Raw genomic sequence first — 27,452 nt, forward strand, 5'->3', positions numbered from 1 at the left:
GCATTCAGAATAGCACTGATATAAGGATGAGATCAGCATAGGGGCAGAAAAGTTTTCTTTTTATAGAGGATAGTTAACTGTATTGATAAAATGGGGCTAAATTTTTTATTAAAAACAAAAGGGAATTTATAGATGAAAAGAAAATGGTAAAACAGGGTTAATATGTGTCATTACACATTTTTTGGGTAACAGACCACTTTAAGGATCTGGTGAAGAGAACTTCAAAAAATTAAACGTATACATATGCAAGCACAGACACACATATATGTGCATACACATAAATGTGCATATTAATTTGGGGGATCCAGGGATTCCTTGAGCCTTCTTTAACTCTAGTATATCCATGAATTCTGTTAGAAGATGGTGCTGTACCTAATTTCTACCAGGTGCACAGGTTCCAAGTGTCATCTGTCTTAAAATCAAGAGATGACTGGTGGTGAATGCTTGGCTTTTTATTGTATTCTAGTTTAATTCATTTGTCAGGTTTAAATAAACGAGTACTGTTTAACTTTTTAAATGATAGTGCTTAGGTTTTTTTTTTAGCCTGGAAATATCAATATTAGAATGTAGGCCAGGGACAGAAGACTCAAAAGTTAGTGTAATTTAAAACTAGCCTCCATGAAGAAAATGAAGAATGCTCACTGACAGAATGCTCATGGATTAATTCTGCTCCAGCTTCCCTCAGAATCCTTGCACTTGAACATCCAAGAGCTGTGCTTTTCTATGAGGGTTTGAAATTAATTACAGCAGCCTTTGTATAGCACCAAAATGGTATAGGGAAATTTATTAGTCTTGTGAAAAATATTTTTGCATGTTAACATTTTGAGCAAAGAACAGATGTCAATAAGCCAGATAACAAATCTAGCCACAGCAACAGCTCTGCGTAAAATCTAGTGAGTAAAATATTCATTGGTTTGTCCATTATTCATGGATTTTTATCATAAGTACACTGTATTCCACAGTGTGAGGGGGTATATAACTATAGGAAGTATCATTATAGAAACATTCAAGTATTGGAAATTAATTATCTGAGGTATATTATAGCAGTTTGATACTAATGAATTCCAAAAAGAAATATTTGATTATGTTTGTAAACTGATCTTTTCCTCTGGGCTTATTAGAGTGTATTGGAACACAGCAGCTGAGCTTGGAGAGAAATGGAGCCCCACAGAGAGAGGAACCCAAGAACCCTTAACTCTTGGTAGACATAGGCAGCCATCTTGCCCCAACACATGGCAATAGACTTTGGTGAGGGAAGTAACTTATGCTTCATGGCTTGGTAACTGTAAGCTACTGTTCCAGATAAATAAATACCCTTTAGAAAAGCCCACAGATTTCTGGTATTTTCCACCAGCACCCCTTTGGCTAATATACATATATAAACGAAATGGTGTAAAACTAAAGAGACTATTAGGCAATATTTTGAGTTAAGTTGCTTTGTTTTGAATTATACAATTTTTGATCTGAGATTCCTCCATTCTACAGGTAAATGCCAGAAATTAAGTGGCTGCTATACATCCAAGGTGTCACTAGAACGCTCAAGTGCATTTGTGTTCAATTTGAAATTTTTATACATAAGTCCTTTTTTTCTCCAGGTCAGCTATTTTCATACTTTTCCCATTACCAACATCAACCCTTTAACCCTCTTTTCCTATAAGGGAGGCTTAATCTCTGTTCCTCCAGTCCTACCAGCAGTTAGTCTTTTCTTCTCCTTTAAGGTCCTGGCCAGTCGTGTGATACCTTTGACTCCTTTTTGTTCTATCTTGAAGACCTTGAGTGACAAGTTTCTTTCCTGTTTCCCTCTTCTCCTCCTTTCTTTCTCTTTCCTTTCAACATATGATCTACATATCCCATTTTTGGCTGCTGTGTTGAAACTGAATTATGGGGGAAGGCAAAAGAGTGAAAGTAGGATTACTGAGTCACGCGAGTAGTCAGGTTAGAGATCACTGTGACTTGGACTATTGTGGTAGCAGTGGAGATGAACTATGGCCATTTTGGTATACATATTGATACTGAAAAGTAGTACCTAACAGTTAAGAGCCAGCTGGTCTTGCTGCTGAATAAAATGAGGAAACATGAAAAAAAAAAATCTACCTTGGCTTTAGCAGCTCAGTGAATGGTGACAATCACGTATAGATCTTCAAAGAAATTGTTTGAAGGGGCAAAAAATGAGTCTTGACCTTAAGTTTGAGGTGCCATTAAGTGTTGTAGGGTGTAGTTAGCATTTTTTCACTTTTAGTTTCATAAGTTTGTTTCCCCACCCCACCCCCTCCTTTTCAACTTATTCTGTTTTTATTTCTCCTGCACTAACACTTACCACCGTTTGCATGTTCTTTTCCCTCTTATCCCGTGAAAGTGGGTTTTCCTCTGGGTTTGGATTTTAGAATGCTTTCGCAGGCTTTCTGACAATCCAGAAATCCCATGTTCTTAAATACCTGGAACATTTTCCTGATTGAATTCTGTATTAGTTAGCCAGAGGGGTGCCGATGCAAAGTACCAGAAATCTGTTGGCTTTTATAAATGTTATTTGGGGTAGAAGCTCACAGTTACCAGGTCATAAAGTAAGTTATTTCTCCCACCAAAGTCTGTTGCCACATGTTGGAGTAAGATGGGTGCCAGTGTCTGCAAGGGTTCAAGCTTCCTTTTCTTCTTAAGGCTCCACGATCCCAGCTTCTTCCAATATTACCTGTAGGCTGGGATAAGCCTAGTCTCTTCCGAGTCTTCTCTCCAGGCTCAGCTGCTCTGCTCTCTCCACAAGGCCAGCTGTAAACTATCAGGCGAATAGTTCATCTCTCTAGCCATGTCTCTCCAGGGGCCTCTGCCATGTCTAATGGAGCTTTCTCTTTATCCACATATCTCCTTCTCTGTTTACTTCCTGGGACTTCATCATTAAAACTCCAACCTCCCTTCTTTGCAGTGATGTTTCTCTGTGAGTCCCACCACACTTGGTGGGGGACCCACCAAGTCCCCACCACGTCCTACAGATGTGGCCCAATCAAAGCCTTAATCATTATTTAATCAAGTAAAAGTGAAACCTCTGAATCTAATTTAATCTAAGTGTTTCACTAGCCCAGAGGAACAGACTAGTTTACATACATAATCAGTATTTCTTTTTGGAATTTATAAACTATCAAACTGCCACAATTTCTTTTACTTCCAAAATATAAAATCTTTAGTTCAATAACTGCTTCAAATAAAAATATTTTTTAGAATCACCCCCCCCAGTACTTACCATTGAGACATATGAAAACAAGAAGGTAATTATTTCCCAAGGAAGAGCTAATTAATAGGTAAGAATGATTTACAAGCAAGCTACCCAATTATAAAGCAAAATTTAAATCTACTGGGAAATTGAGGCTGTCTTCTGTATTGTTCTATTAAACCTCCTTCAATGTAGATGGGTAATCTTGTAATCACCCCTATAATACAATTGAGAAACAGTGAAAAAGTTTACCAGATGAATTGGTAGGGAGAACTATCAATTTAGTTTTGAAGAACTAAAGTTATCCTAGTCTAACAGCATCCTAGTGTAACAGCAGATCTGAGCCCCTCACTGGTATATGGTAGAACTGACATACAGGATCAAAATCAACAGATTTCTAGATCTAATTACAATGTATTAATAACCACATCAGTATTCAAATGTTATTTTGTCATACTCTGAAGTTCTTTGAGGCAAAAACTGCACCTTGTTCTGCTTATTCTTAGAGTAGCTGTATAAATCCTAGATGTACACTGCTTTGTAAATTATTTGCCAGGTTGTTAAAACTAAAGATACTGAAATTTTTCTATTTGTATTTTTCCAACAAATAAACTGTTTTGTATCAGATGGGAACCAATATACTTACTGAGCTTATAAAAGTGTTAGTTTTCTAAAGTAAATAATATGTAGCTCAAAAAAATACAACTAGAATTGTGTTTTTTTTCTTTAAGGTTTAATGCATGTGCATAATAAACTTGTGGATCCACTGTACAGTATGAAAGAAGGAAATTGAAGGACATTGGAGCAAAGTTCTACTTGAATGAACAGAATACTTTTTATAAGTAATAGATGACTTTTCAGCTATGCAATATGATTAAACATGGGAAATTTTGAAGACTATCATTTTAAAAGTCCAATATATATGCTAAACATTCCATATTTAGAATATGTGTTGTATCCTAGGGCTTAAGAAAAGTTAGCTCTCACAATGGATCAGCTGTGTATAATAAAGTACAGAAGCTACATAGCCAGCATAGAAAACAGAGAAATGATGTCTACCTGTTAAAAAAAAAAAAAAAGTCATTTAAAGGTAAAGATTTGCACATTAATTACCATTCATGGTATAATTTCAGTGGCATAATATGCATAGATTATTCTTTTCAATTACATGAAGACACAGACCGAACAAATATCATTGTAAACCTTTAGTTTTGGAATACTATCTTTATATTTTCTGTGCATTACAAAAAAGTTTTTTTTGCACGGGGTTGCCTTAGTCATCTTCCCACAGTAGGATCTGAGCATTAAAAGTCTTGCTATGTTGTTGGTAAAGGAAATCTGAAGAGATAACAGTGCCTAAAAGTACATTTTATGCCCTTTTGAATAGCACTTACAAGTGCATGTTTTTAATGCACCTTCTTAGCACTTTTTAAAAATGTGCTTATTTTTATTTAATAACTGGGGTATATGTCCTTAATATAAGTATGTTGGCATTTATGAGCTTTATACTTAGCAACACACTTCAGGAAATTGGTTAGGGAAAACAAAAATGTCTGATTATTGTTAAACTTCATAAATGGTTAGCTTTATCCCTTAAATATAAAATGTCTAAAAGGGTATGAGTATGGATAAAAGGAATTACTGTAAAACTATTTTAGATTACTATAGCAACATGCATCATTAAATGTTTTAAGTTTTCTACTTTTAACTCAAATAAAGCTTATAAGTAAACAAATGTTATCTACACTTTTATTCCCAGAATTGAAAGAACACATGCACTTAATAGATTTAGCACTTGTGAGCCTGCAATTACTTTTTGCTTGTTGCCATCAGCAGTAAGGCGATTTAAAATATTTAAATAACAAAAATGAAATAGATACAACTGTCAGGGTTAAATATGCTGCTTTATTTTAATTCCAGATGATGAAGTTGTAATAGTCAAGGATGTTATGGTTTTTAAATGACTAGTGAATCAATAGCATGTTCTAGTCACACTTGTGCTGATAAAGAATTGGTTACTACACACTGCCTTAATTTGTTTTGGGTAACTGTTACCCTAATTGTTGAGCAACTGCCTGTACCTACACCTCACTTGTTACTATAAATTAGGAAATACCTGTGGAGCTCAGCACAGTGACTTGCACAATAAATGGTGGCTCATACTATTCCCTAGATAATGTTTGCTAAAATCGTAGTAATAAAAAGCCCTCTGGGGTATACACTGAAAACACACATGGTGCCAAATCACCAATCATATGATTAAGAGTGGCAATTTAAGTGCACATTACAAAATTTGGAAAATACTTTTTTGTCCTATTATTAGTACAAGTAAAATTATTTTCTTAAGAGGCACAGGTTAAAGGAGGGTACAATTTGCTGAACTTGAAAGAATACTAAGAAGAAAAGCATAAATGTTAATAGCAGACATTTATGTAGTATGTACTATGTGCCAAGTACCAACTTGTCACTTTCTCCTCCTGGCAAAAATGGATGAAAAAGAATATTTGTGTTAAAATTACATTAAATTGCTTTTCAAGCTAAACTCCTGCCATTTTTTCAAAATACTACTATCATAGGGTTTTATATTTCATCTGTGTTCTATCCCTAAAAGGGATATATGGAAGTATCTGAGTGATAGCTTATATAACGAGCACTAAATCACATATTAAATAACCTTAGCATAAAAACTCGTCATTGATAGTCTAATCCCAAAAGATACTGACCTCATTTAGTTGATTCAAAGTAGAGAACAAAAATGAATGGCTAGAATTTATCTTATGTAATACTAACTGGGTTTGCTCATTAATAGTATAAACATAGGAGTTAAGAGCACATGCTCTGAAGCCAGCCATTTACTGTCTTGTGCGACCTCAGGTTACTATCTCCATTACTCTAAACTTAAGTCTCAATTATGGATTCTAGACAATAATCTGTCATTAACAACAGGCATTGCTAAGACCAAACACCTATCACTTTGCACAGATGTATTTTGAGTACAGAAATGAGTAAGAAAGCCCTGCCTTCATTCTAACTTAGATATATTTATAAAACATCAAATTTCAAAACAACTTTTCAAAAAATTTACCAGAGCAAATGTCTATTGAATTTACTTTAATTACTGATTTAAGATATCACCTAAAGTGATCCATCTAATAAGAAATTTGAAACATACATGATACTGAAACTAACTTTAACTTGGGCTTAAACTACAAAGAATTTAATCATGGGGCCTTGGAAAAATACTTATGAAATAAAAAGTTAATATGCATTGAGCACTTACTATATGCCCTATGGTCTTCTGAATATTTTAAATGTGTATCTTTAGTCCCCATAACAACCTTAGAGAGTTTAGTGAAATTGGTATCATAACCTTGATTTTACTAAAGTGGAAACAAAGGAGGGTAATTTAGTCAAAATCCCATTGTTCCTGCCTGGTGAAACAAGAATTTGTAATCAGGTAACATGGCTTCAAAAGCTAGGCTCTTAACCATCACACTACTCTCTTTCAAAGAAAAATCAGTCAATTATTTAAACCTGAAAACCTTGAAAACAACAAGCATACTTAAACTGAAGGGTGAGAGTATTCTTTATAATTTTCCTTCTGTTAACATACAAATTAAAAGATATATGGTTTTTAACTTACGAAAATTCCCTGTATTTTCCTACCCATTATTTAACAGATTTTTTTAGGACTTTTATAAAAGCATCTTTTGGAACTTCAATGTTGCCAACTTTCCTCAGTTTTTTCTTTCCTTCTGCTTGTCTCTTCAAAAGTTTCATTTTTCGGGTAATATCACCACCATACTGAAAAATATTTTTAAAAATGTAAATTCCAAATCACTCCATAGAAATAAAATCATAAAATACAATCCTAACCTTATCAAATTATCCACAAAGTAAACTTCTGCAATATCATCTCTAATTCTATTCCTTGCAGATACTAATTTTACTAACTTAAAGCATAATAGACATATTTTAGGTATGGGGATGTAGACACTTAAGGAAATTCAGTATTAGAGAATGCATGTCCAGGATGAATTATCAATCTCCTTACTAATTAGTAAGAAATAGTCTGATATAGAAAATCTTAATCACATAGGTATAAAAAGTGGCAAGCACTATCCTAAGTATATAATTCTCATAACTGAGTTAGGAATTTATTTATTTTTTTATAGATTAGAAAACAAATTTGGCAAAGCAATATAGGAAGTATAATTTTCAATTCCCATATTCTTCCTACAATAAGATTGTCTTCAAAATCTTTCCTTAGAAATTACATCAACAAAACATGTTGCCTTGATCATAAAAAAACTTATATAATTCTTTAGTAGTACTGTATATAAGGAAATGTTTTATAAACAAGTTAAAAATTAAGAATGTGGTGAAAATGAACATACTATCATGGTCAAATGGAAATTTACATATTTATAAAGGAAACTTGGAGATGAAATAAAGACTACTAATGGAAACCAGTATATTTATACCCCCCTTTGATTTTAAGACAAAAATAGAGATATATTATTTATAAAGTAGAATAAATAAACAGCTAGATACATACACATTTTGCCAAAACATTCTTCCTATAGGCTTTCACACTAAAAGAGAAAATTTCGTATCAGTATATAATTTATTACGTTGTTTAAAAGTACTTTATTTCCAAAAGAAATCTTTTTCTGAAGGTTTTTAAGTACAGTGCCATTCCTATTTAAAAGTGCCTAATCAAATAATTAAATAGCTCAAATGCTCCTGTATGTGTTTTCATGTACTTCGCATAAAACAGCACATGGTTTCTATATGAATAGCAACATAAATTATGAACAAAAAAGGTCAAGGCTTATGATAATCTGGCCTGATTACCCAAATTTGAACATGATGTGATCTTGTTTACAAGAACTGTATAAACTTATAAGCTATTTTCCTCATCTAAAAACATAGTACTACCCCAAAAAAATTAATAAAAATGGTTCTTATTTCTGACTCCACTGAATATGGGTCAAAAGCAGTGAGGGATATAAAGAACAATCTATCAACAGACTTAGACCTTTAAAAAACCCATTTCAAGATCAACTAATTGGTTATCAGCTCCACTCTGCCTAATCTTTGGGTATGTAAACAAAATATCTGAAACAAAATGGTGTTAAGAAATGAAATTCATTGTAAATAGAAGCATGAAATTTATCCCAGTATTATCTGAAAATGATGGTTGTATTTCACCACTACTGATATTACAGGTTTGTTGTAAGCTAGAATTGAATAACAATTTCCAACTGTTTATAACTCAGGAGTTACTTCTGAGTTCCCCAAAGTCATACTATCATTAAAGAAAAGAAATAGGAAGTTCTGCAAAATACAGCTTATTCAGTGTTCTGAATTATATATTGCATTTCATGGAAAAGACTAGTTTCCTACAGAATTAGCTTATCTTCCATGTCTACTATATCCTATATATGGCCCCCAATAGACTGCAATGCATAACATACTAGCATTCTTTTGCTCTCTTTCTGATTTAAAACCTCGCTAGCTTTTAAGTAGTAATATTAAATACTTCGGGTAAAAAAAATCATAATTCAGTCTTTCTTTTGGAATTATATCTCTAAAATCTCTTTCAGTTCCTTTTATCTTATAAATTAATCTACCTGAAAAGTAAAACCATAAAAACTTTACAAAAATTCCTTCAGAGAATAGTCAAATAATAATTCCTCAAATCTGTATATATTATACATTAATAACTATTAATAACATTATCCAATAGTGTTATATAAGTAATTCAAAGTAAGAATCTTCACTTAGATTCATGGGAGTAAGAGTCATGTAGCTCTATCATAGTGTTTTCTACAAGTAGGAATAAAGCTTAGGCCAATGTTAATATTTTAAATTTTCTTTAGTTTTCAAGGTATATCATTCTTAAACTAATCCAGGAACAAAAGTGAATCTCAACTCACGTTTCTCTTGCAATGATTTTACTTCCAATAGCAGCCTGGATTGCTATTTCAAACAACTGCCTAGGAAGAGAATCCTTTAGACGTTCACATATGACTTTGCCAACAGAGTGTGCTTTGTCTCTGAGACAGAAAAAATACAATCCTAAATAAGAATATTTAAAGTAGCTTTCTTGTCCACATCTTAAGGAAGTTAAATGGAAGTCTTTTACCATATACATTTCTTCTTTGGATCATGTATGACATTTTTGATGGCAAAAATAATACATGATCCAGTACAGAAAATTTAGGAAAAACACATCAGAAAATAAAAGCCACTCTTGATGCCCACCATTTCACTCAGAGAAAAGCAGTTAACATTTTAGAATTTTTATTTTAAACATATATCCTTCCAGTAATTTTTCTGTACACATGTATTTTAATTTTTTTAGGTTGATCAGAGTGCATATGCTGTATCCTTTCTTATTTAATATAGACATTTTTCCATGTCACTAAATATTACTCCACAACAGTTTTAATGGCTTAAAATAATAGATTATATTAGTACTCCATAATTTATTTTAACAAATTTCATTTTTTCATTATAACTCGATTTTTACGAATATAAGATATATTTTTCTCAAATCTAAGGCTATCATAAAGTTTAAAAAACATTTTTATTTTACATGATAAAGAACACATCTATTACATCATTCTTTTTGGCTATTGCAATCCTATCCCCCTTTTATATTTTAACAGCAAGAAAAACATGGAAAAAGAATGTAGGGAAAAACCCATAGAGGGAAATTTATATTAATTACATTTAAAAGGTTTTAAAATAATAACTAAGAAAACATAACAAAACATTACTTTCACATATTATGATTAATGCTTAGTTTCCATCCCACTTACTTGTGGACAACAGCTACTAACTCCTCTACAATATTGCCATTCAGTAGAATGTCCATTTTTACAAGGTCTGCAGTCTGGTAGCCTGCATCTTCATAATCAAAACTAGCAAGGGAAAAAAAGTCCAAGTGCTATTATATTTCCCAGTTTTCTTTTCAAAACATCTTTTTCTATCCCTTGCATATCCCCAAAGAATAACCTAGGTAAGTGGACCTAAACGTCCAGAGCAAGGAACAAACTTCCTCATCTTTTTGTGTTTATGAAATGAAGGGCAAAATAATGACTGCTGTTACAAGGGTACAGAGGGCAGGAGAAAATCAAAGAGATTATGATCTAGGGAAAGAGAGAAAAAGAAAAAAATTATAAACCAGACTAGGAAAATGGATTGGGAAAAAAAGACAAACTGCACACAAAAATGTTCCTAACAGCTGTGTGGCTATGAACAACACTATAATTACAGGGTCATTCTCAGATTCATGAGTTAAATTTCTGTTTAGTTTTCTATTATTTTAATGTGCCTGGTACACCTTAAGTTTTTAGAACACAGCCTATCCTAGCACATATAAGCAAAAATAGTTTATTAATATTGCAAACTTATAATTCTAAACAGGTATGTCCAAATATGTAATTTATAGAAGGTCTAAATGAGAAAGAAAATTTCATTTTGCAAGGCCATGAAATATGATGAATTTTTAAGCTATGAACTGACTAGAGATGAAAAATGTCCATCTTAATATAAGAATTTTAAGAGGTACTAGGGATTGAACCTAGGACCTTGTACATGAAAAGCAGACACTCAACCACTGAGCTACACCCACTCTCTAAGAATTAGCTAAACTTTAAATGTGCAATTGTTTATTTTTACATAGTTAAAGATAAACAATGTATTAACTTCCCAAGCTAAAGGATACTTTTAAGATTATTTCACTCAAAAAGTGGAACCCAAATGCAAACTGTGATAGCAGACTTGTTAAAAAGTTTATAAATCCTTAGCCTAGTAATTATTCTTTTAACTACAGTAATTGTTTTACAACTTGTTGCCTCAATTCATTTTACTTTAAATTCCATTGCTACTTGTTTGCTCAAGGTCTTGTCTGAAAAAAGCCCCAGAAGAAGGGAAAAATCTGGTGACAAAGCAGAAAAATAAATTCTCAGTACAAACTAACATAAAGATGATTCCTTGCTAATAAGAATACTCCTCAAATGCTAGGCACTGAGTTGTTATTTATTTGTTACTCTCTCCTCACCTTTACCAGGCTGTTCTTTCACGTGCTCCTATAGGATAAGAAAATGGTTTTCATGTTATAGACAACTTATTCCTGGGCAGACCAAACTAAAAGAGTTTACAAAATGTACACCTAGCACTTTTCACAAACTGAATGTGTACTTCTATTTTCAAATGTATATAGCTCCAGGGTTTCCATAACATACTGGCCACTGAGGTCACAAGTAGTTTTTTGAAATTATGTATAATTCTTAAAAGTTCAAGTATACAACTGTTATCATGAAGGGGGTACTAAAAATGCTTTCATCATTAAAAAAGAGAAAATAGTTTGATGAAGAATTGAAGGGACTCATTCTCCCTCCCATAAACAAATTACAAATATTCTGTGACACATATAAGGTGGCCCCAAGCCTTAAAGTGTGATTCTCAACTGTCTTCAAGGTAAGTTGAAATGGTTAAACAAATGAAATATTAGTATATTTTTGTTGGTCAATATTTCAAAAAATTGCCTGGCATCTGAGTTTCCCATTAAGTTTTTACCTAGCGTATCCAGAAGACAGGGATTTCAAAGAGTCATAAAAATCCACCACAATTTCACTCAAAGGGAAGAGATATTTAAGCATAACTCTATTTTGATCAATAAACATCATATTTTTCTGAACTGCTCTTCGAGCCTAAAAAGGGAGGAAAAGATGCATTTCATGAAAACCTACTCAAATATTTATTTGAATATAGACAGGTGTCAATTATTGAATTACAAATTTCCTTAGAAATCCTAATAGTAAACAGTGAGCAAAATGGAATAAATCTTTTGATGGTCTAGAAAAAAACTTATGACTTCTATTTATAAAACAAAACCACCTTGTATTTTATTTATATTATGCTTGCTACCAAAACTTTTAATCCTTTTTTATCTAACAGTTTTACCTTTTTTAAAAATTACAGCTTTTCATTGAGCAACAGATCAATATAATTACAGATAGTCTTTTTTGGCTTACAAAAAGGAAATTTAGGTCCACTGTTCTTTACTGACCAAAGTTACAGTCCAGTTTATGACAAAAGAATTAGAACTCAAGTCCCCTAGTGCCCAACTGAAAGTTCTTTTCAACATATCAGAAAATTTCAAATAGGTATTTCTCAAGGGATGTGACTATATCCAATTTGTGGATTAAGTCATTTATAACAATGTGACAAAAACTAAAGCAAAATGGAGAATACTTTACAAATCTGAGCTCCCTGAAGTGTTATAATTTGTAAGAAACTATATTCAATTTCAGGGACTCAAAAAGGCTTATTTAAAAAATTATACTCTTAGCTACTAAATAAAGCAACACATTTCTTTCATTTGGGCTAAAACAGCAATTCAGAATATTAACAGATAAAAGTAATGATTTTTATTAAAATGCAAATAAGTTCCTTCCCCCACTGTCTTTATATATGTATATATATATATGAAAATTTCTTATTCAGTTCAATATGCTTAGCAATGAAAAATATTTAAAAACTGGGCTGGAAACCACTGTTGCATAGACTAAAACCTACACTTATATTAAACTGGATTACATTTGTACCTCACAAAGCATCATTATTTTTCCAATGTATTCATCTGGTGTGATAATGGTGCCCAAAACAATTGGCTCCAAATATTCTGTTACTTTTGATTTATCAGGGAATTGTGCAGGATTTATGATTGTAATTTCTTTTTCTCTATATTCCTAAAAATTAGAAAAACCACAAATAGTAAAAAAGAAATCTTATTAATGCCTACATTTCTTAAAAGTTCACTTTTAATTTACAGTATATAATGGAAATTATTTTGTTGTAAAATTTGTTGTAATTAACAAAAACATAAAAGAATTCCTAAAGGTCAAAATATTATCTTAATATGCTTTAGATATAGAGATATAAATAATATATACTTGTTGACATTTACTAAACATATTTCATGTACCGTTTAGAAAAAGTATGACATAATACATTTCAATCTGCCCCAAATAAAGCATTATAATTACAGTTTACTAAGTTAATTTTGTTGGAAATATTTACATATGTCAAAGTTAATATTTCTTTAAAATCGATTGCCACTTGGATGGAATTCAATATTTCTATCTTTATCTCTATCATTAATTTCAAATCTAAAATTTCTCACTGCCATATAGGAATGCTTTACTTTTTAGAAGATAAATTACCTATGACCAAAATTATACTTTTCATCTTAGTCCTGAATTTACAACATTATTTTTCATCACTAATTCCAGTTTTTACTCCCAGTAACAACTTATCATGTAGACATTAGGTGAAGAAAAATATTACAGAAATTTATTTCCAAATAACTTCTCCATCATTTGCCATAGTTAATTCAATTTTTATTATTACTAATCAAGAAGTAAATATCATTTTAATAGCTCATTTGCTACCAATAAACTAAAATGTTTCTCTTCCATTCTGCATATGCACACATTTATTTAGTTTTCCCTTCTATGCAGGTTCACAACAATATTAAATATTATAGTACCTTTATCAATTTTGCTGATGAAAGAACAGCTTTAAAAGGAACAGTGGGGGTTGTCAAAATAACAGAAGCATTATATTCTTGTTCCAGTCGCTGGTTGAAAACTTCCATATGCAAGAGTCCAAGAAATCCCAACCTGGTGGAAAAAAGCCAAACTCCAAAATGTTTATGTCGCATGGCCTCTATTTTCTTTGACGAATATATTGTTATTTTGGAAGGTAGGGATGGAATCAAATGAGTCGTTCAAGCAATTTACTTCATAAGTGCTGGCAAAATTTTATTAAATAAGATTCAAGTCTTCCATTAGTATTCTATTTGGAATTGCTGTCAAATACCCATAGAATGTCAATCATAGTGTGAAACAGTCAATCAATTTGTTCTAGTTCATTTTACACTAATAGGAATTTATCTTCAGAAATGATCAAGTGTAATACACCATTTAAACTTTACTTTCTTATAAAAATGGGAGTCTACAATGTGAATGAATCTTACCTCCAGCCAGCACCCAGGGCAAGGCTACTATCCCGATGAACTGTTACACTGGAGTCATTTAAAGTCAGTTTTTCTATAGCACTCTTCAGGTTATTATATTCAGACTGGTCTATAGGATACATTCCTAGGGACACAATGAATTCTAATTACCCATTTAAGTTACCCATAGACCTAACCTAATATGCAATGCTGCCAAATTCAATATTAATAATTTAGCTTTTAAATTACTTTCTTGTATTTCAGTGACCAAAATATTGGTTTGCTAAGAGACTATGAATATTAAGTTACAGTAGCTCAAAGGATCTTGCAAGTCATGAGCCTTAATGAATTTTTTTACAACTGGAATCACAATCTAAATGTTTTCTTGCATTTGAAAATATACAGGGAAAAAAAAACAAAAAAAAGAATCATGGGAATTAGAGGCCTATTAGGAAAATGTACTTGTATTTATTACCAAAAAATTAAGGTGTAAGACATTCCACAATCAATATCTAAGTTACAAGAACAGAAATGAAAACTGCACTGAACTCTTTAATTCTATAGGGCAGGTTGTATCTTAAAATCAAGATAAATCTTGCTTTTTTCAATTCACTGACAGGAACTTTGGCAGTTGCTACTGATTTATCTTCTCTTTTCTGACACCTCTGAAGTCCACACCTCAAATCCTCAAAACCTCCAAAATCCTCCAAAACATGGGGGAAAACAAAGTTCATTATTCCCAATGAGAAATGCTATATGAAAGAAAGATGCCGAGCACAGAGTAACTTGATGGCCCTTCAATCAGGTCTTTTTAAAATGTCTTTAATATCACACAGTGATAATAAAAGATTCTGAAGTTACACATATGTGAGGTGGCACTACTCTCTGCCACTTCTACACTTGTGAAATTCACTTTATTTTTTTAATGGTACCAGGGCCAGGACATAAGCTCAGGACATCATATGTGGGAAGCTGGCACTCAACCATTGAGCCACATTGGCTGCCATGAGATGTTTTTTTTTTTTCATTTGTTCACTTGTTTTTTTTGTTTTTAAGAGGCATGGGGGATTGAACCCAGGACCTCCCACGTTTCAGGCACTCAGCCACTTGAGCCACATCCACTCCCTGCAATACACTTTTAATGAAAGGCCAGCTCAAATGTAAGGCAATAAATATCTGCTGATAAGCAGTAATAAAATTCCCTAATGAGGAAAATGTTTCATATATAATAATGGACTAACTCTAGAGAAATAAGGAAATTCATATTCTGATTGTTGGTCTATATTTCAAAGGCGCTTACATCTTACAGCGTCCTAATGGAATTTAAAAAATAGTTGACTAAAGTTTCATCATTACATATGAAATTATACTGATATATATAACATAAAAACATGAACAGTGGCCTACCATTTTCAGTTATTTAAAATAATCAGAATATTCATTTTCTAATGATATTCATCTTCTTATAATTTTTGTTTCACTGCACAGACTTTTATTTTCAAAATATACTGACCCTCATTCTTTGAATTTGGGGTCTCCTCACCTGCAAATACCATTGGTTTCGCTGATTTAAACCCAGGCAAGGGTTCCACTGGTTGTTTATGTAAATATAATGTATCTCCTATTTGTGCGTCAGTGACATCTTTCATCCCAGCAATCAGATAGCCCACCTGTCCTGCATATCTAAATAAAATTATTAAATGGAAATAATATTTACTGTTTCAAGTGCATACTCATAATTAGTTCTACCTTCCCAGGAAACTACCACACTTTCCAAACAAAATCTCATCAAATTGAAAATAAGCACTACATATCAATTCTCAAACTTTAAGGACTGTAAGCAAGAGTATATCATGCCTTACAACCCATTAACTAAGGGCCTTTGCACTACAAGCATAAGGCCTTCTTCATGACTCTGCACAACTTGACAAATAAAACAACAGCTTCTAAATATAATGTAAAGATAGTGAAACTGCTAAGTTCAGAAGCACACAACACTTTCTATACTAATCATGCTAGAAATTATTTTAAAGAAAAATAAAAGGTAAATTTTTAACCAAATAGAAAAATGTGAAGTCTAAATAAACCTGACATTAAATCATGGTTTCTCTTTGTAAGAAAAGAGCAAATTCTAAGATTTCTGGGTTTTAGCTTATTTTTTTTTTTTAAAAAGCAAATTCCTGAGCCTATCTTGGCTTGGAAAATATTCAACCAATTCCCTTCACCTTTGATTCTATATCTTAAATAACAAACTTACTTATATTTAAATGACGTTCAATATTTTATATGTATGCAAGGATACAGACAGACCTTAGAAATATTTGGGTAAAATTAAATAAATAAAATATGTTTTCTAACTGTCAAATAAAAAATGTAATCGGAAAAAGTACATTAGTTTTAGACAATCAACAAAAACATTCAAATGTGACCTGTATAGTTATCTGGGTCATACTTCAATTTTTATGTTGAGGAAACAAAGACCTTTAGAAAGCTTCAGCTATGTCCCAAGGCCCTTTATCTAATCAGTGTTTGATATAGAGTAGGCACTCAATATTTGTATGAACTCAGAACTCTATTTTCCTAATGCACTCTGCCATGCTAACCCCACTTCCTAGGAAATCTAGTAAATCAAGGTTTTAACATGAATTCTCAAAAAAAAAAAAAGAAATTATCAAAGTTTCCTTACTAACTTTATGTTGAAAAACCCAACTGGGTTTTTATAAAGAAATTAAATGTCAAAAATACCAGATAAGGACATGAGTGGGGAACTCTCTTTCACTGTCCCATCAAATACATCAATATAAGACCATATCTATACTGGGTCAAAAAATTAGCTATGACTAGTGATTAGAGATAAAAATATATCAAGAATATTTTATATTCATAGAATTTCTATCATCCTTCACACGAGATTCCTTTTGACAGAGCTTTCACGGTACAGTTGAATTACATCATCAGTTTTGTTTCTCTGGTTACCAAATTGGGATCTTTATATGTATACCAAGTTGAGAAAGAGGGAGAGATAGAGAAACGCATACAAATTTACTCTAATTACTAATACAGATTACTTACAATTTATGAGTTGGCTGCTCATTAGGATTCAGAATCCCTACTTCATTAACTTCATATGTCTTCTGATTATGTGCAGATACAATTTTATCTCCTTTGGAAACCACTCCGTCAAATAATGCTACATTGGTTATCACACCCCTATACTGGTCAAAGGTAGAGTCAAATACCAAAGCTTTCAGGGGATTTTTGCGATGCACTTTAGGACTATTAAAAATAAGTAGAAGTAAATACACAATACTAAATTAAAATCCTAATAAAATACTACTCAAATATTATGCTTAATTTATTCTAGTACTTGAGAAAGGTTGATATCAAACATCCAAAATAACAACCTTTCTATAAATGTTACAAACATAACATTTGTTACAAATACAAAAATAATGCCTATTTTTATATTAAATTTAATTCAAATTCCAATTTTAAATAAATGTTTTAAAATTATTTATGAAACTGATGAAATAAATATATTTATTGGATATTAAAGTAAATTAATTACCAATGTACTGAAGTCTCTATTATAATGACAGTTAAGCAGAGTCCTATCTTTGATTTTTCTTTTATTTTACTATATTTACATTCTGTATAATTCTAAAAATAAATTTAAAAAATTATTCTCACTGACCACAAGAGTATATCTGCCATATCCACTAAGCTAAAATAATGGACCATACTGATGTCTTTAGTCTATTAAATATATAAGTAAATAGTATAAAAATAAGAAAATACTTACGGGGGAATTCTTTTAATGACTGCCTGAAGAACACTTTCAACATTTGTTCCAAGTTTAGCAGAAATCTAAAAATACATATGAGAAAAATAAGCATTCAAAGTTAAGGCTATACTTTTCTATCTAATGACTGTGATTTATGATCAAAAGGAAGAACAGTTTTCAGTTTGTTTGAGCAACATATATTTAAAGGATAAGCAAAAAAAAAAAAACAAAAACAATTAGTATATTTACAAATATCCTGTGTTACAGTTACAAAGCTCTGTGGTTCTGGAATTAAATTACAAGATTATTATGATTATAGTATTGAAAGAGAAATGGAGTTCAAAATATCTGGGTAACAATCCTGACTTTGCATGGAACTTATGACTGACAAATACATTTATCTTTGAGCTTAAATATCCTCATCTGAAAAAAGGAAATGTTTATTCATATTTTGCCTAAATATCAAGGTTGTTGTGTGAATAAATAAATACAAATGGCATACAACTATAAGGCATATTATTTACTATTTTATTGTTCTTACACCAAAAAAGCAAGCCAGTAGACTCAAACCACATGCACATGGACTGACCCCTGTCACCACCAGTAATTGGACAGTCTCTGAAATCTTGATGTCAAATATCCACTCCCTGAAAACCAACTCTGACCTTTCAAACTCACTTTAAACTAGGGTTACTTAAATTCAGCCCTACTGAAATTTTGGGCTAGACAGTTCTATGTTGTGGGAGAAGTCCTGTGCACCTGAGGATGGCAAACAGCATCCCTGGTACCTATGCATAGATGCCAGTAGCATCCAATCCCAAGTTGTGACAACCAACAATGTCTCCAGTGTGTGCAAAATTGCTCCACACTGAGAATCACGGCTCTACACTCTAGTACCTTCTCTCCAACAGTCCTTTACAATCACAACTTTTAATTCATTGGATGTACTACTGTTTTCTATGATTCATTAGCCTCTCACCCTCTTCCAGCCTTTCCCAGCTGAGACTCCAAGGTCCAAAATTTACAAGTACTCTGTTCAACCACCTTGTATTTTCTCCCAATTATAAGCAGCTGTCAAAACCACAGCATCCAACTATATGCCTTTTCCATGTTTATATATAGAGCAGCTGAACATTACTGGAGAAAAACCAAACAACTCGTCTAGTTGGTTTCTCATGAATTTATAACCACAGCTCTCAATGTGCATTTATTAACACTTCCTAGAAGTCCCAGGATACTTCCCTTAGTAAAGTTACAGTACCATTCAATAAGAAGATTATTTTACATTATCTTCCTTTCAACCCGCACATGTCCACTCAGGCCAATTTTCTCTCAGCTCATAATTTCACCTATTTCATTAAGGAAACAAAACATCAAAAAAACTCTCATCCTAATACATAAACCTATATCCATAACCCTACCTTCTGGCATTACAATCTGAGACTTACTCTCACTTCTCTGCAAAGCCAATCCTTCCACATCACACTTTTGTTCTGGATCCTACCTTCTGCACCTCTTCTCAAGTTCTTACAGTACTTCTTACATTATAAAAACAGACAATAATGTTGTCTGACTTCTAGAACTTCTCTACCTAAACCGTTTCCAAGGCTTTTAAATACTAGATATGTGTTGATGACTCCTATATATTGATCTTTGACCCAAACATCCCCATGAATGTCAGATGTGTATATTTATGCACTATTTCTACTTGCATGTCTTAACAGAAACTTCAAACTATGTTCAAAACAGAGTGCTTTATTTCTCCCCACATCTGTTCCTCCTCCATCCTGTCCATCTTAATAAATGCTACCACTATTCAGCCAGAGGCTCAAACCCAAAGCCTCCAAGTCATCCTCAATTCTTTCCTTTCTACACTTCTTTACATGTAACCCATCAGCAAATCTATTATACCTACAAAATATACATCAAATCACTCACTCCAACACCACCACCAGATTTATTCACAATTGTTTTCATTGGGGTTATTACTTCTAGCTGATTTCCCTGTATTTCTTGCCCCTCTCCAATCCATTCTGTACAAGGCAGCCTAAATGATCAGTTTATAACACTCCTTACTTTAAAATCCTTTCACTATCTTAGAATAATTTTCAAACTCTAGCACAGCAAGAGTCTCAGCATGACTTATTCCTGCCTATCTCTACAAAACCATCTCATCCAATCTGCCTTCTTTCCATTCTTTAAACATGCCAAACCATTTCCTAATTTAGGACTTTGCACTTGCTTTTTCCTTTTCCTAGAATGCTTTTCTCTCAACTCTTCATTTCTTCAGGTCTCAGTTCAACTGTCCACTCATCTGAAAGCACTTCCTTAAATTGCTCCATATCATAGCATCTCTGAGAAAAAAAGATTTTGCTGTTTGTTAGTTATGGTATTCCACACCTAGAACAATACAATTTATTGAATGACTTTCCTTTACATCTGCCCCATGAAATACTATGCTTGCTTCTTAACTTATTTGCTGACTGCCTCCCTAAGTAGAATATAAACACTATGAGGCAGTGGTCTTCCATGTCCTGTTAAATGCTGTGCTTCTAGCTGGGACATACCACATTTCTGAATGAATTTTGTACAGATTTATTAATGCCAGAATAGTTTATCATACTTTAATGTAATACAGTCTTAAGTTATGAAAGCATAATTCCAGTGACTGCCTTATTATAGGGTTTATAAAAGCCATTCAATTTTATATATACATTGAAGGAAAAAAATTATCAGTTATTACCAGGTTGTATATAACCATCCATCATGGTAAGGTTAAAAAAAAACCAAAAAAAAAAAAAAACTTCACCACCTGAAACTTGCTTTTTTAAAAACCAAATGAGATTGAGAATGAATGTTAAACACTGTATTCTTGCACTCACACACACTACATACACTAGCATGTACCACAGTACAGTTTGGATGTAGCTTTTTAAGACCCAATTTATTATATTAAAGGGTAAAAAAAATTTAAAATGATATTACCTTTGATATAAACAAAGCTATTGTTTCCTAACATTACTACTACAGCTAGCTCTATTATAAAGTAGCTAATTGTCAATTCAAGAATGATACATTCAAAGGCCCTGAAATTAGTTTGAAATTTGAAACAGCTCTTCAGGGAGAATATTTTCATAAGAGATAAATAATATACAAGAATAATTTTGCAATGAGTCTTAGAAGGCCTCCTTTTTAGTTCTGACACACTGGCTAACTAGATCTGTGATGTTAAGAAAGCGATAAAGCCTTTGAGCTTTAGTTCCTTTCACTGTAACAAGAAAAATTCCTACTTAGGTTTTTGGTGAGGATCAGAAGAAATGTTTTAATAAAAAGAACTTTGTAAAATGATAAAATTACTCACAATGCTGGGCTATTAAATGCTATGAAATTTCACTTAGGCCAATTACCTGAGATTAGTATAATCGATTATCTTCAAAATAAATATTTTACCTTAAGACATTCATCACTTGGAATATCAAACACCTTTTCAATTTGTTTTTCAACCCTTTCAGGATCAGCATTCTTCAGATCTATCTTTAAAAAAAAAAAAGTCAATACAATAAAAATAAACTGTATTATGCAGTAACAGTATTTGAAGATCGTTAAATGCTTACCTATTTGAATCTAACTAACCCTTCTGTGATTATTCTCCAAAGTATAAAATTAATCTAGACATAATCTATATAATTTTGTTAAGTATGATCACTGAAAAACAGATATCAGACAGCAGAGCTGTCAAATATTTAGGCAAACTACTCAAGGTAGTAGAAGAGTTCAATACTAATTTATCAGTTAGCACCATGTGAACTGATTTTATAGTAGACATATACCAGATTATAACATTAAGTCTGACAACAACCAAGTTATCTATTGGGAAACTTTGCTCCCCTTAAACTTAACTCCAATATCACCTATCACATGCAGCTAAGCAGCTAAAATAAATAAATCCCACCAATATTCTTAGTAAAGAATTGGAGATCCCTCAAATAAAAAATAGTACACTTGACATTCAAACACTAAATATACTTTTAGAAAGTGAAATAATAAATATCATTGTTGTCTCATTGTATTTACCTTGTTTATAACTGGAATTACTGATAGTTGTGCTTCAAAAGCAAGAAAGAAGTTTGCTACAGTTTGGGCTTGAATACCCTGAAAATATAAAGACACAAGATACCAAGATGACCATCTACCATCTATCACAAAATTTATCACCCCTACATCTTTACCAAAACTGAGGCTTTTTATGACTTTATAATGAAATTCAACACAATGCTAAATAATGGCCACTGCTACTTTTCTCTCCAGCTTACTTCCCTGGGATCAAATTGAAGAAAGCTCATGACACAGCAATAACATCAAGCAGAGTGAGCCACAACCATCTACTAAGCTTGAGGAGACCCTCACACAGAGATACAGACTATGGTACTCATACTTTCATACACCTGGATCATTCCCTGTGATAATTCCTTTCAGTTAAGGAAGCATTTATTAGAGGACCATCTCTGTGGCAAGCACAAGCACCATCAGGCACTGGAGACACACAAATGAAACATGGACCTCCAAGGAAAGAGTCATGCAAGGCAGTTTACAAAGCCCAGTACTATTCACATAAGGTAGAGACTGACATTCTGTGGCATGATTGGAAGGCTTAATACAGAAAACAAACCAAAAATCCTTTGGATTTTGAATGAAAAGTCAAGGAAAACTAAAATATACTAAAAACGTACTTACATTTAATAGTACATTGTAACTCTTAGCTCGTATTTTAAGGTCATCTGCGTAATATGTTCTTATGGTTTTATGTTTATATCCTGAAAGAACTTGGTAAAGCTATTGACAAGCATTTTTAAACACAACACCTCCCAAGTTATTACCTGAAATAACCCAAAATGATTTGAAAAGTAAAAGATTTATTTTCAACCTCTATTTTGATATGGAAAACTCAGATTAAGAACTCCTAAAATTATTTTTTTGGTGCAAGATATTTACGAACATGACATGATACTTCAACAAAAAAAATGTATCAATTTCTTGAACAATTTGAGTATTTTCATCTTAAAAGTGAACTAACTAGTCTGGGGAGCGGGTATAGCTCAGTGGTTCAGCACCTGCTTCCCATGTTTGAGGTCCCGGGTTCAATCTCCGGTACCTCCTGGGAAAAACAAAAAGAAGCAAACTAGTCAATTTCATAGAATGCTTTAGTGAACAATAACTTCAAATTAACAGCCCCAAAACTTATGGCTTTAAATAACACAATAAATCTATTTTTTGCAAACACAAAAATTACATTTCCAAAACAAAGTTTAAGGAAAACCTCTTAAAACAACCAAAGCCATATCACATCATATAAAATGAAAAAAATACCTACCTCATTTGCATCGACCACAAGTAAAACACCCTGGCAGGCAGAGAGTGACCTGGATACTTCATAATTAAAATCAACATGGCCCTGAGAAACAAAAATTATTAATAACTTTAAATGTTACCTATAGTATTTTTTAGGGAGGTGTATCATGGGAAGTCTATTGATTCTACTTGATAAAAAGTTGTTAAGTATAGGTTTCTTTTTTCTAGCTTGTACTTGTGAAATATTACATCAACATAAGAAAACAAAGAGCATAGCTAAGTATATAATATTCAGTTAAAAAAATAGCTATACATACAAAATTGATGTTACTCTTACCGGAGTATCAATGAGATTGAAAAGGTACTGCTTTCCCTCACAATTATAAAAGAGAGATGCTGTTTGTGCTTTAACAGTAATTCCTCTTTCTCGTTCCACTTGCAATTTATCAAGAACTTGCTTATTATTCTTTGTTTTATCAATTGTCCCTATAAACAGAAACACTTATTGAGACTTAAATTTAAAAAAAGAGCATGTTACAAGAAATTACCAATTACCCATCGCCATCAATTAACTCTATAACATAAAATGAAAATACCTGTTAGTTCCAGAAGCCTATCAGCTAAAGTACTTTTGCCATGATCCACATGTGCAATGATACTGAAATTTCTAATATTTTCAACAGGAAATGTAGACATGTCCATTTTTTCCTAGAAAGTGTGAGAAATACTACATTTACGAGTAGAAATTCTCCATAACATGAAACAAGCATACTAATTCAAAAATATTATTTTATTCTTCTTTGAGGAATTTTATTTCTAACATTTATATTGTTTATATAGTTCTTACAACAAAGAGACATATGACTAAACTATTACAAGGAACACATTACAATAGAACTCAAATTTATCAGTTTCATAGTCACAGCTAAATAAAATTTCCTTAATATTTCCATCACTGTAAAAATCAGGAATTGAATTTATTTTCATGAATAGAGAATACAAGATACCTGGAAGTACCCAACAGCTGAGAGTGTCTTGTCCAGCAATATCTCTGTAGGCAAAGAAGCCACAGAAAAGCTCAAATATTGAATGAGGGAAGCAGATGTAGCTCAAAGGACTGGGCTCCCATCTACCATATGGGAGGTCCAGGGTTCAATTCCCCCGGCCTCCTCATGAAGGCAAGGTGGCTTGCACAGAGCTGGCCCACATGGAGTGCTGGTGCAGCCATATGATGCAGCAAAAAAGAGACAGAGGAGAAACAATAAGACATGCAACAGACCAGGGAGCTGAGGTGGCACAAGAGATTGAGCACCTCTCTCCTACTACAGAAGGTACCAGGATCAGTTCTCAGTACGAACCAAAGAGAAAACAAGCAAACACAGAAGAAAACACAGCAAATGGACACAGAAAGCAGACAACTGGGAGGGTGGGTGGGAATAAATAAATAAATCTTTGGGGTAAAAAAAGAATGAAATCCTCTGCCCCTATAACATTTAATCATCAGTCAAGTCTATTTAAGATTCTATTCATCTAATAATCTCCAAAGGTGTAATTTAAATATAATTTTACTTGACTACTTTACTGAAGAGTGAAAACAATCACATTGGAAGGCTTTTTTTTTCCTTGTCACTTAAAATTTTTAAGTATTTTAAAATGAAAATTCCTGATTTTTAGTGCACACATTTTTTAAAATGTTATTCCTGATTTTTAGTGCACATTTTAAAAAATGGTACTAAGATTTATCACAACCGCTAAGAATTGGTATTAAGGTAATATATGTCATTTTTGTACTCTAAACATTTTATACCTATCAAATCTGTATCTCAGAGACATACACAAAAGGTGAAATTATAATGAAATAAAAAATTCGTATAAGCTTTAACTTTCCTCTTTATAAGTGCCCCAATACAAGAACGACAATAAAAGTGCATCTATGTTGGAAAGAAATTCTGAAAAAAAAAACAAAAAAAAAACAAAATCTGATTCGATGCCCTGTGGATCTATTTTTTTTATTTTTTTTGCTATTCAATTCAAAAAGTATAACAGGACTGCATATTTTTAAGAGGAACTTATTTTTTTCAGTTATTCAAATCTGCATTCAATCAGTTCACTTTTGTGCCAAAACTGTATTTCTTCAGTTATCAGAGATAACTAGTCTAAGTGTCTAGAATTGCTGAATTTTCACCTTCTCCAATTACAAGAACAAGAAGGAATTAGGCAGGTTCCTATTGGCTCGAGGTAAAATGAAATAAATAAATAAAAGCTTACATCCTGCACTGCTTAAATCCTAGGTATTGGACTAAAACGTTCCATGCCTTACATCATGACATGTTCACAAATAGCCATTCGATGTTTTATTAGTATCCCCTTTAACAATGAATACAGTCACAGAAAGGTCAAGTAACTTCCCAGGGCACAGTTAACATAACGCAGGAAAAAGGATTGAAGTCCGCCTCAGCAGGCTTTTAGGAGATTCAAATAAATTAATATACGCAAAGTGCTTAGACCAGTGTTTCGCATACACAATGAGTTAGTTATTGACATTACAAATGAGGAAATTTAGGAAGTTGTGGCTGGCTCAAGATCACACTAGTTAGTGATCAGTAAAGAGATTCATAAACCCGGGCAGAGCCCGCGCTCTCGGCTCTGCCTCTCTTTATAGGATCGCAAGCTACGTTCACAGCTAGTCCCGGGAAGCCCTTCGCACTTCTAAGTTCCCGTGGAGCACCTTCCAAAGTTTTAAAACGTTGCTTATCTTTGACCAAGGGATAGTCACCTTGCGGTCTGCAGCGCTGTAAAGCCTGGTGGGAACCCAGGATTCGGCAGGAGCCAAGAGGCGCAGCGATGCACATGCAGGCAGCCTCCGGCGCGAGGTCCCAGTGGCCCACAGCACGACAGCCTGTCCGCGCCGCCAGCCCCGGCCCGCGAAGGACCACATACCCTCAGTGGCAGGGACGTCAGGAAGGACCCCCGAGGCGCAACAGTGCCATAATCAGAGGGCTCCCTTTCCCGAAGGCGAACCCTAGGACTCAAAGGCTTCAGTTAAAGCATTCCCTCGGGAAACACAGGAAACAATGTGCGGAGTTCAGCGCTGCCCAATCAGACGCTCCGGTGGCACGACGTGGCGCCGCTCGTCCAGGGCCGTACGTCATCGCCCCCGCGCAGGCGTGACGTCAGTGCGCCACTTGCTGGGGTATGAGGAAACCACGTGAGTGAAAGTTGGCTGTCAGGTTTCCAATTCGCGGAGCGCGCGGTGGAAGTTTTGCTTTTCTTATGCTCTGTGTATAGTGCCATTTGCTTTTAACTCTCAGTTCCCTTCTTCCTACAGTCCTATGGTGTAGGTACTGTCAATTCTTTCAAGCCTCTTTAGGAAATCCATTGAGTGACTTGCCGGAGAGCTCACAGGTGTGGCTGAGTTGAGCCCGAGGAGTCTCGATTCCCGGTCCCGCAGTGCCCATCACTTCTTCATAGATAGATATCCTTAAGGGAGAGGTGGATGAGGATTCCAGCTCTAAGTCATAGACTGTAAAAATGTTCTTATTAGCAGAACGTTGGCACTTAACGGCAAAATAATGTAACTTTTTCAAATCTGGAAGTCAAAATATATTCCCCATGTTTTGAGTTAAGTGCATCTGAAAGGTAAAATTGCTTGCAATAGTGTATCCAAGGCAAGTTTTAGCCAGAAGTAAAGGTGGAGAAAGGTTACATACTGAATGCCCTAGTGGACCCATCATCTTCAAGTTAACCACTTGAAAGTATGTTTACCACTGGAGAAAGCAGAGACAGCTAAAGGGCAAGAGATAAATGACACCTGGATACCACATCCAAAGCCTTTCTTTTATGTCTTTAAGGATTTGATTCTAGGTTTCTTGATTAGTTGTGGATCAGATTGTTAGTCACTGATTTTGCTCCTTCAAAAATTTATAAGTCAGAGAATTTGTTTTAATGGTCTCTAGGGTACTCAGAATAGACTTAAAGAGTAATACTAATTTCAAAAGTCCAAAAAGTCTATCAGGATTCTTTTTTAAAAGCAAAAGCACACACACACAAAAAATTATATTCCTGAAATCTTCTTCCAGACT

General features: G+C 33.3%; 2 protein-coding genes across 8 annotated transcripts in view; one reads left to right on the top strand and one right to left on the bottom strand.

Annotated features, from left to right (window-relative positions):
• The window catches only part of GNPDA2 (glucosamine-6-phosphate deaminase 2), a 37,213-nt gene extending 29,536 nt beyond the window's left edge, over positions 1-7,677 (top strand). For 2 of the 4 annotated variants that reach the window (XM_004481336.4, XM_004481335.4), the window contains one exon: positions 3,934-7,677. In XM_004481336.4, the coding sequence (XP_004481393.1) occupies positions 3,934-3,995 (62 nt within the window). In that variant the 3' untranslated portion in view covers positions 3,996-7,677. The remainder of the gene's footprint in view (positions 1-3,933) is intronic. The other 2 variants (XM_012520759.4, XM_058299159.2) reach the window with 1 other exon arrangement.
• GUF1 (GTP binding elongation factor GUF1) lies at positions 4,013-26,529 on the bottom strand. Of its 4 annotated transcripts, none has more exons than XM_071216665.1 (18): positions 26,147-26,527; positions 23,967-24,078; positions 23,708-23,856; positions 23,393-23,473; positions 22,096-22,173; positions 21,472-21,555; positions 18,040-18,104; positions 17,310-17,447; positions 15,781-15,920; positions 14,259-14,382; positions 13,770-13,902; positions 12,826-12,969; positions 11,795-11,928; positions 10,033-10,134; positions 9,145-9,264; positions 7,761-7,797; positions 6,846-7,006; positions 4,013-4,261 (listed from the first exon to the last, which is right to left on the bottom strand). In XM_071216665.1, exons 1-17 carry the CDS (start codon positions 26,306-26,308, stop codon positions 6,872-6,874), a joined length of 1,938 nt encoding a protein of 645 aa, XP_071072766.1. In that variant the 5' UTR covers positions 26,309-26,527; the 3' UTR covers positions 4,013-4,261; positions 6,846-6,871. The 4 variants fall into 4 exon arrangements, with proteins under 4 accessions (XP_071072766.1, XP_058155120.1, XP_058155125.1 ...); XM_058299137.2 differs by having other exon boundaries at positions 17,310-17,513; XM_058299142.1 differs by lacking the exon at positions 4,013-4,261 and having other exon boundaries at positions 5,088-7,006; positions 26,147-26,529.
• Between the last annotated feature and the right edge of the window lie 923 nt (positions 26,530-27,452).

This window comes from Dasypus novemcinctus, chromosome 1, assembly GCF_030445035.2.
Source record: "Dasypus novemcinctus isolate mDasNov1 chromosome 1, mDasNov1.1.hap2, whole genome shotgun sequence".
NCBI lineage: Eukaryota > Metazoa > Chordata > Mammalia > Cingulata > Dasypodidae > Dasypus > Dasypus novemcinctus.

Bases quoted from the DNA above. Each gene is read 5' to 3' on its own strand.
- GUF1 (XM_058299137.2), bottom strand. From the start codon at position 26,308: ATGTGGTCCTTCGCGGGCCGGGGCTGGCGGCGCGGACAGGCTGTCGTG. The intron at 23,474-23,707 runs GTAAGAGTAACA...TTTGTTTCTCAG, and splicing joins TCAATCTCATTGATACTCCG to GGCCATGTTGATTTTAATTA. The intron at 22,174-23,392 runs GTAGGTATTTTT...TTATATTTTCAG, and splicing joins TTGTGGTCGATGCAAATGAG to GGTATTCAAGCCCAAACTGT.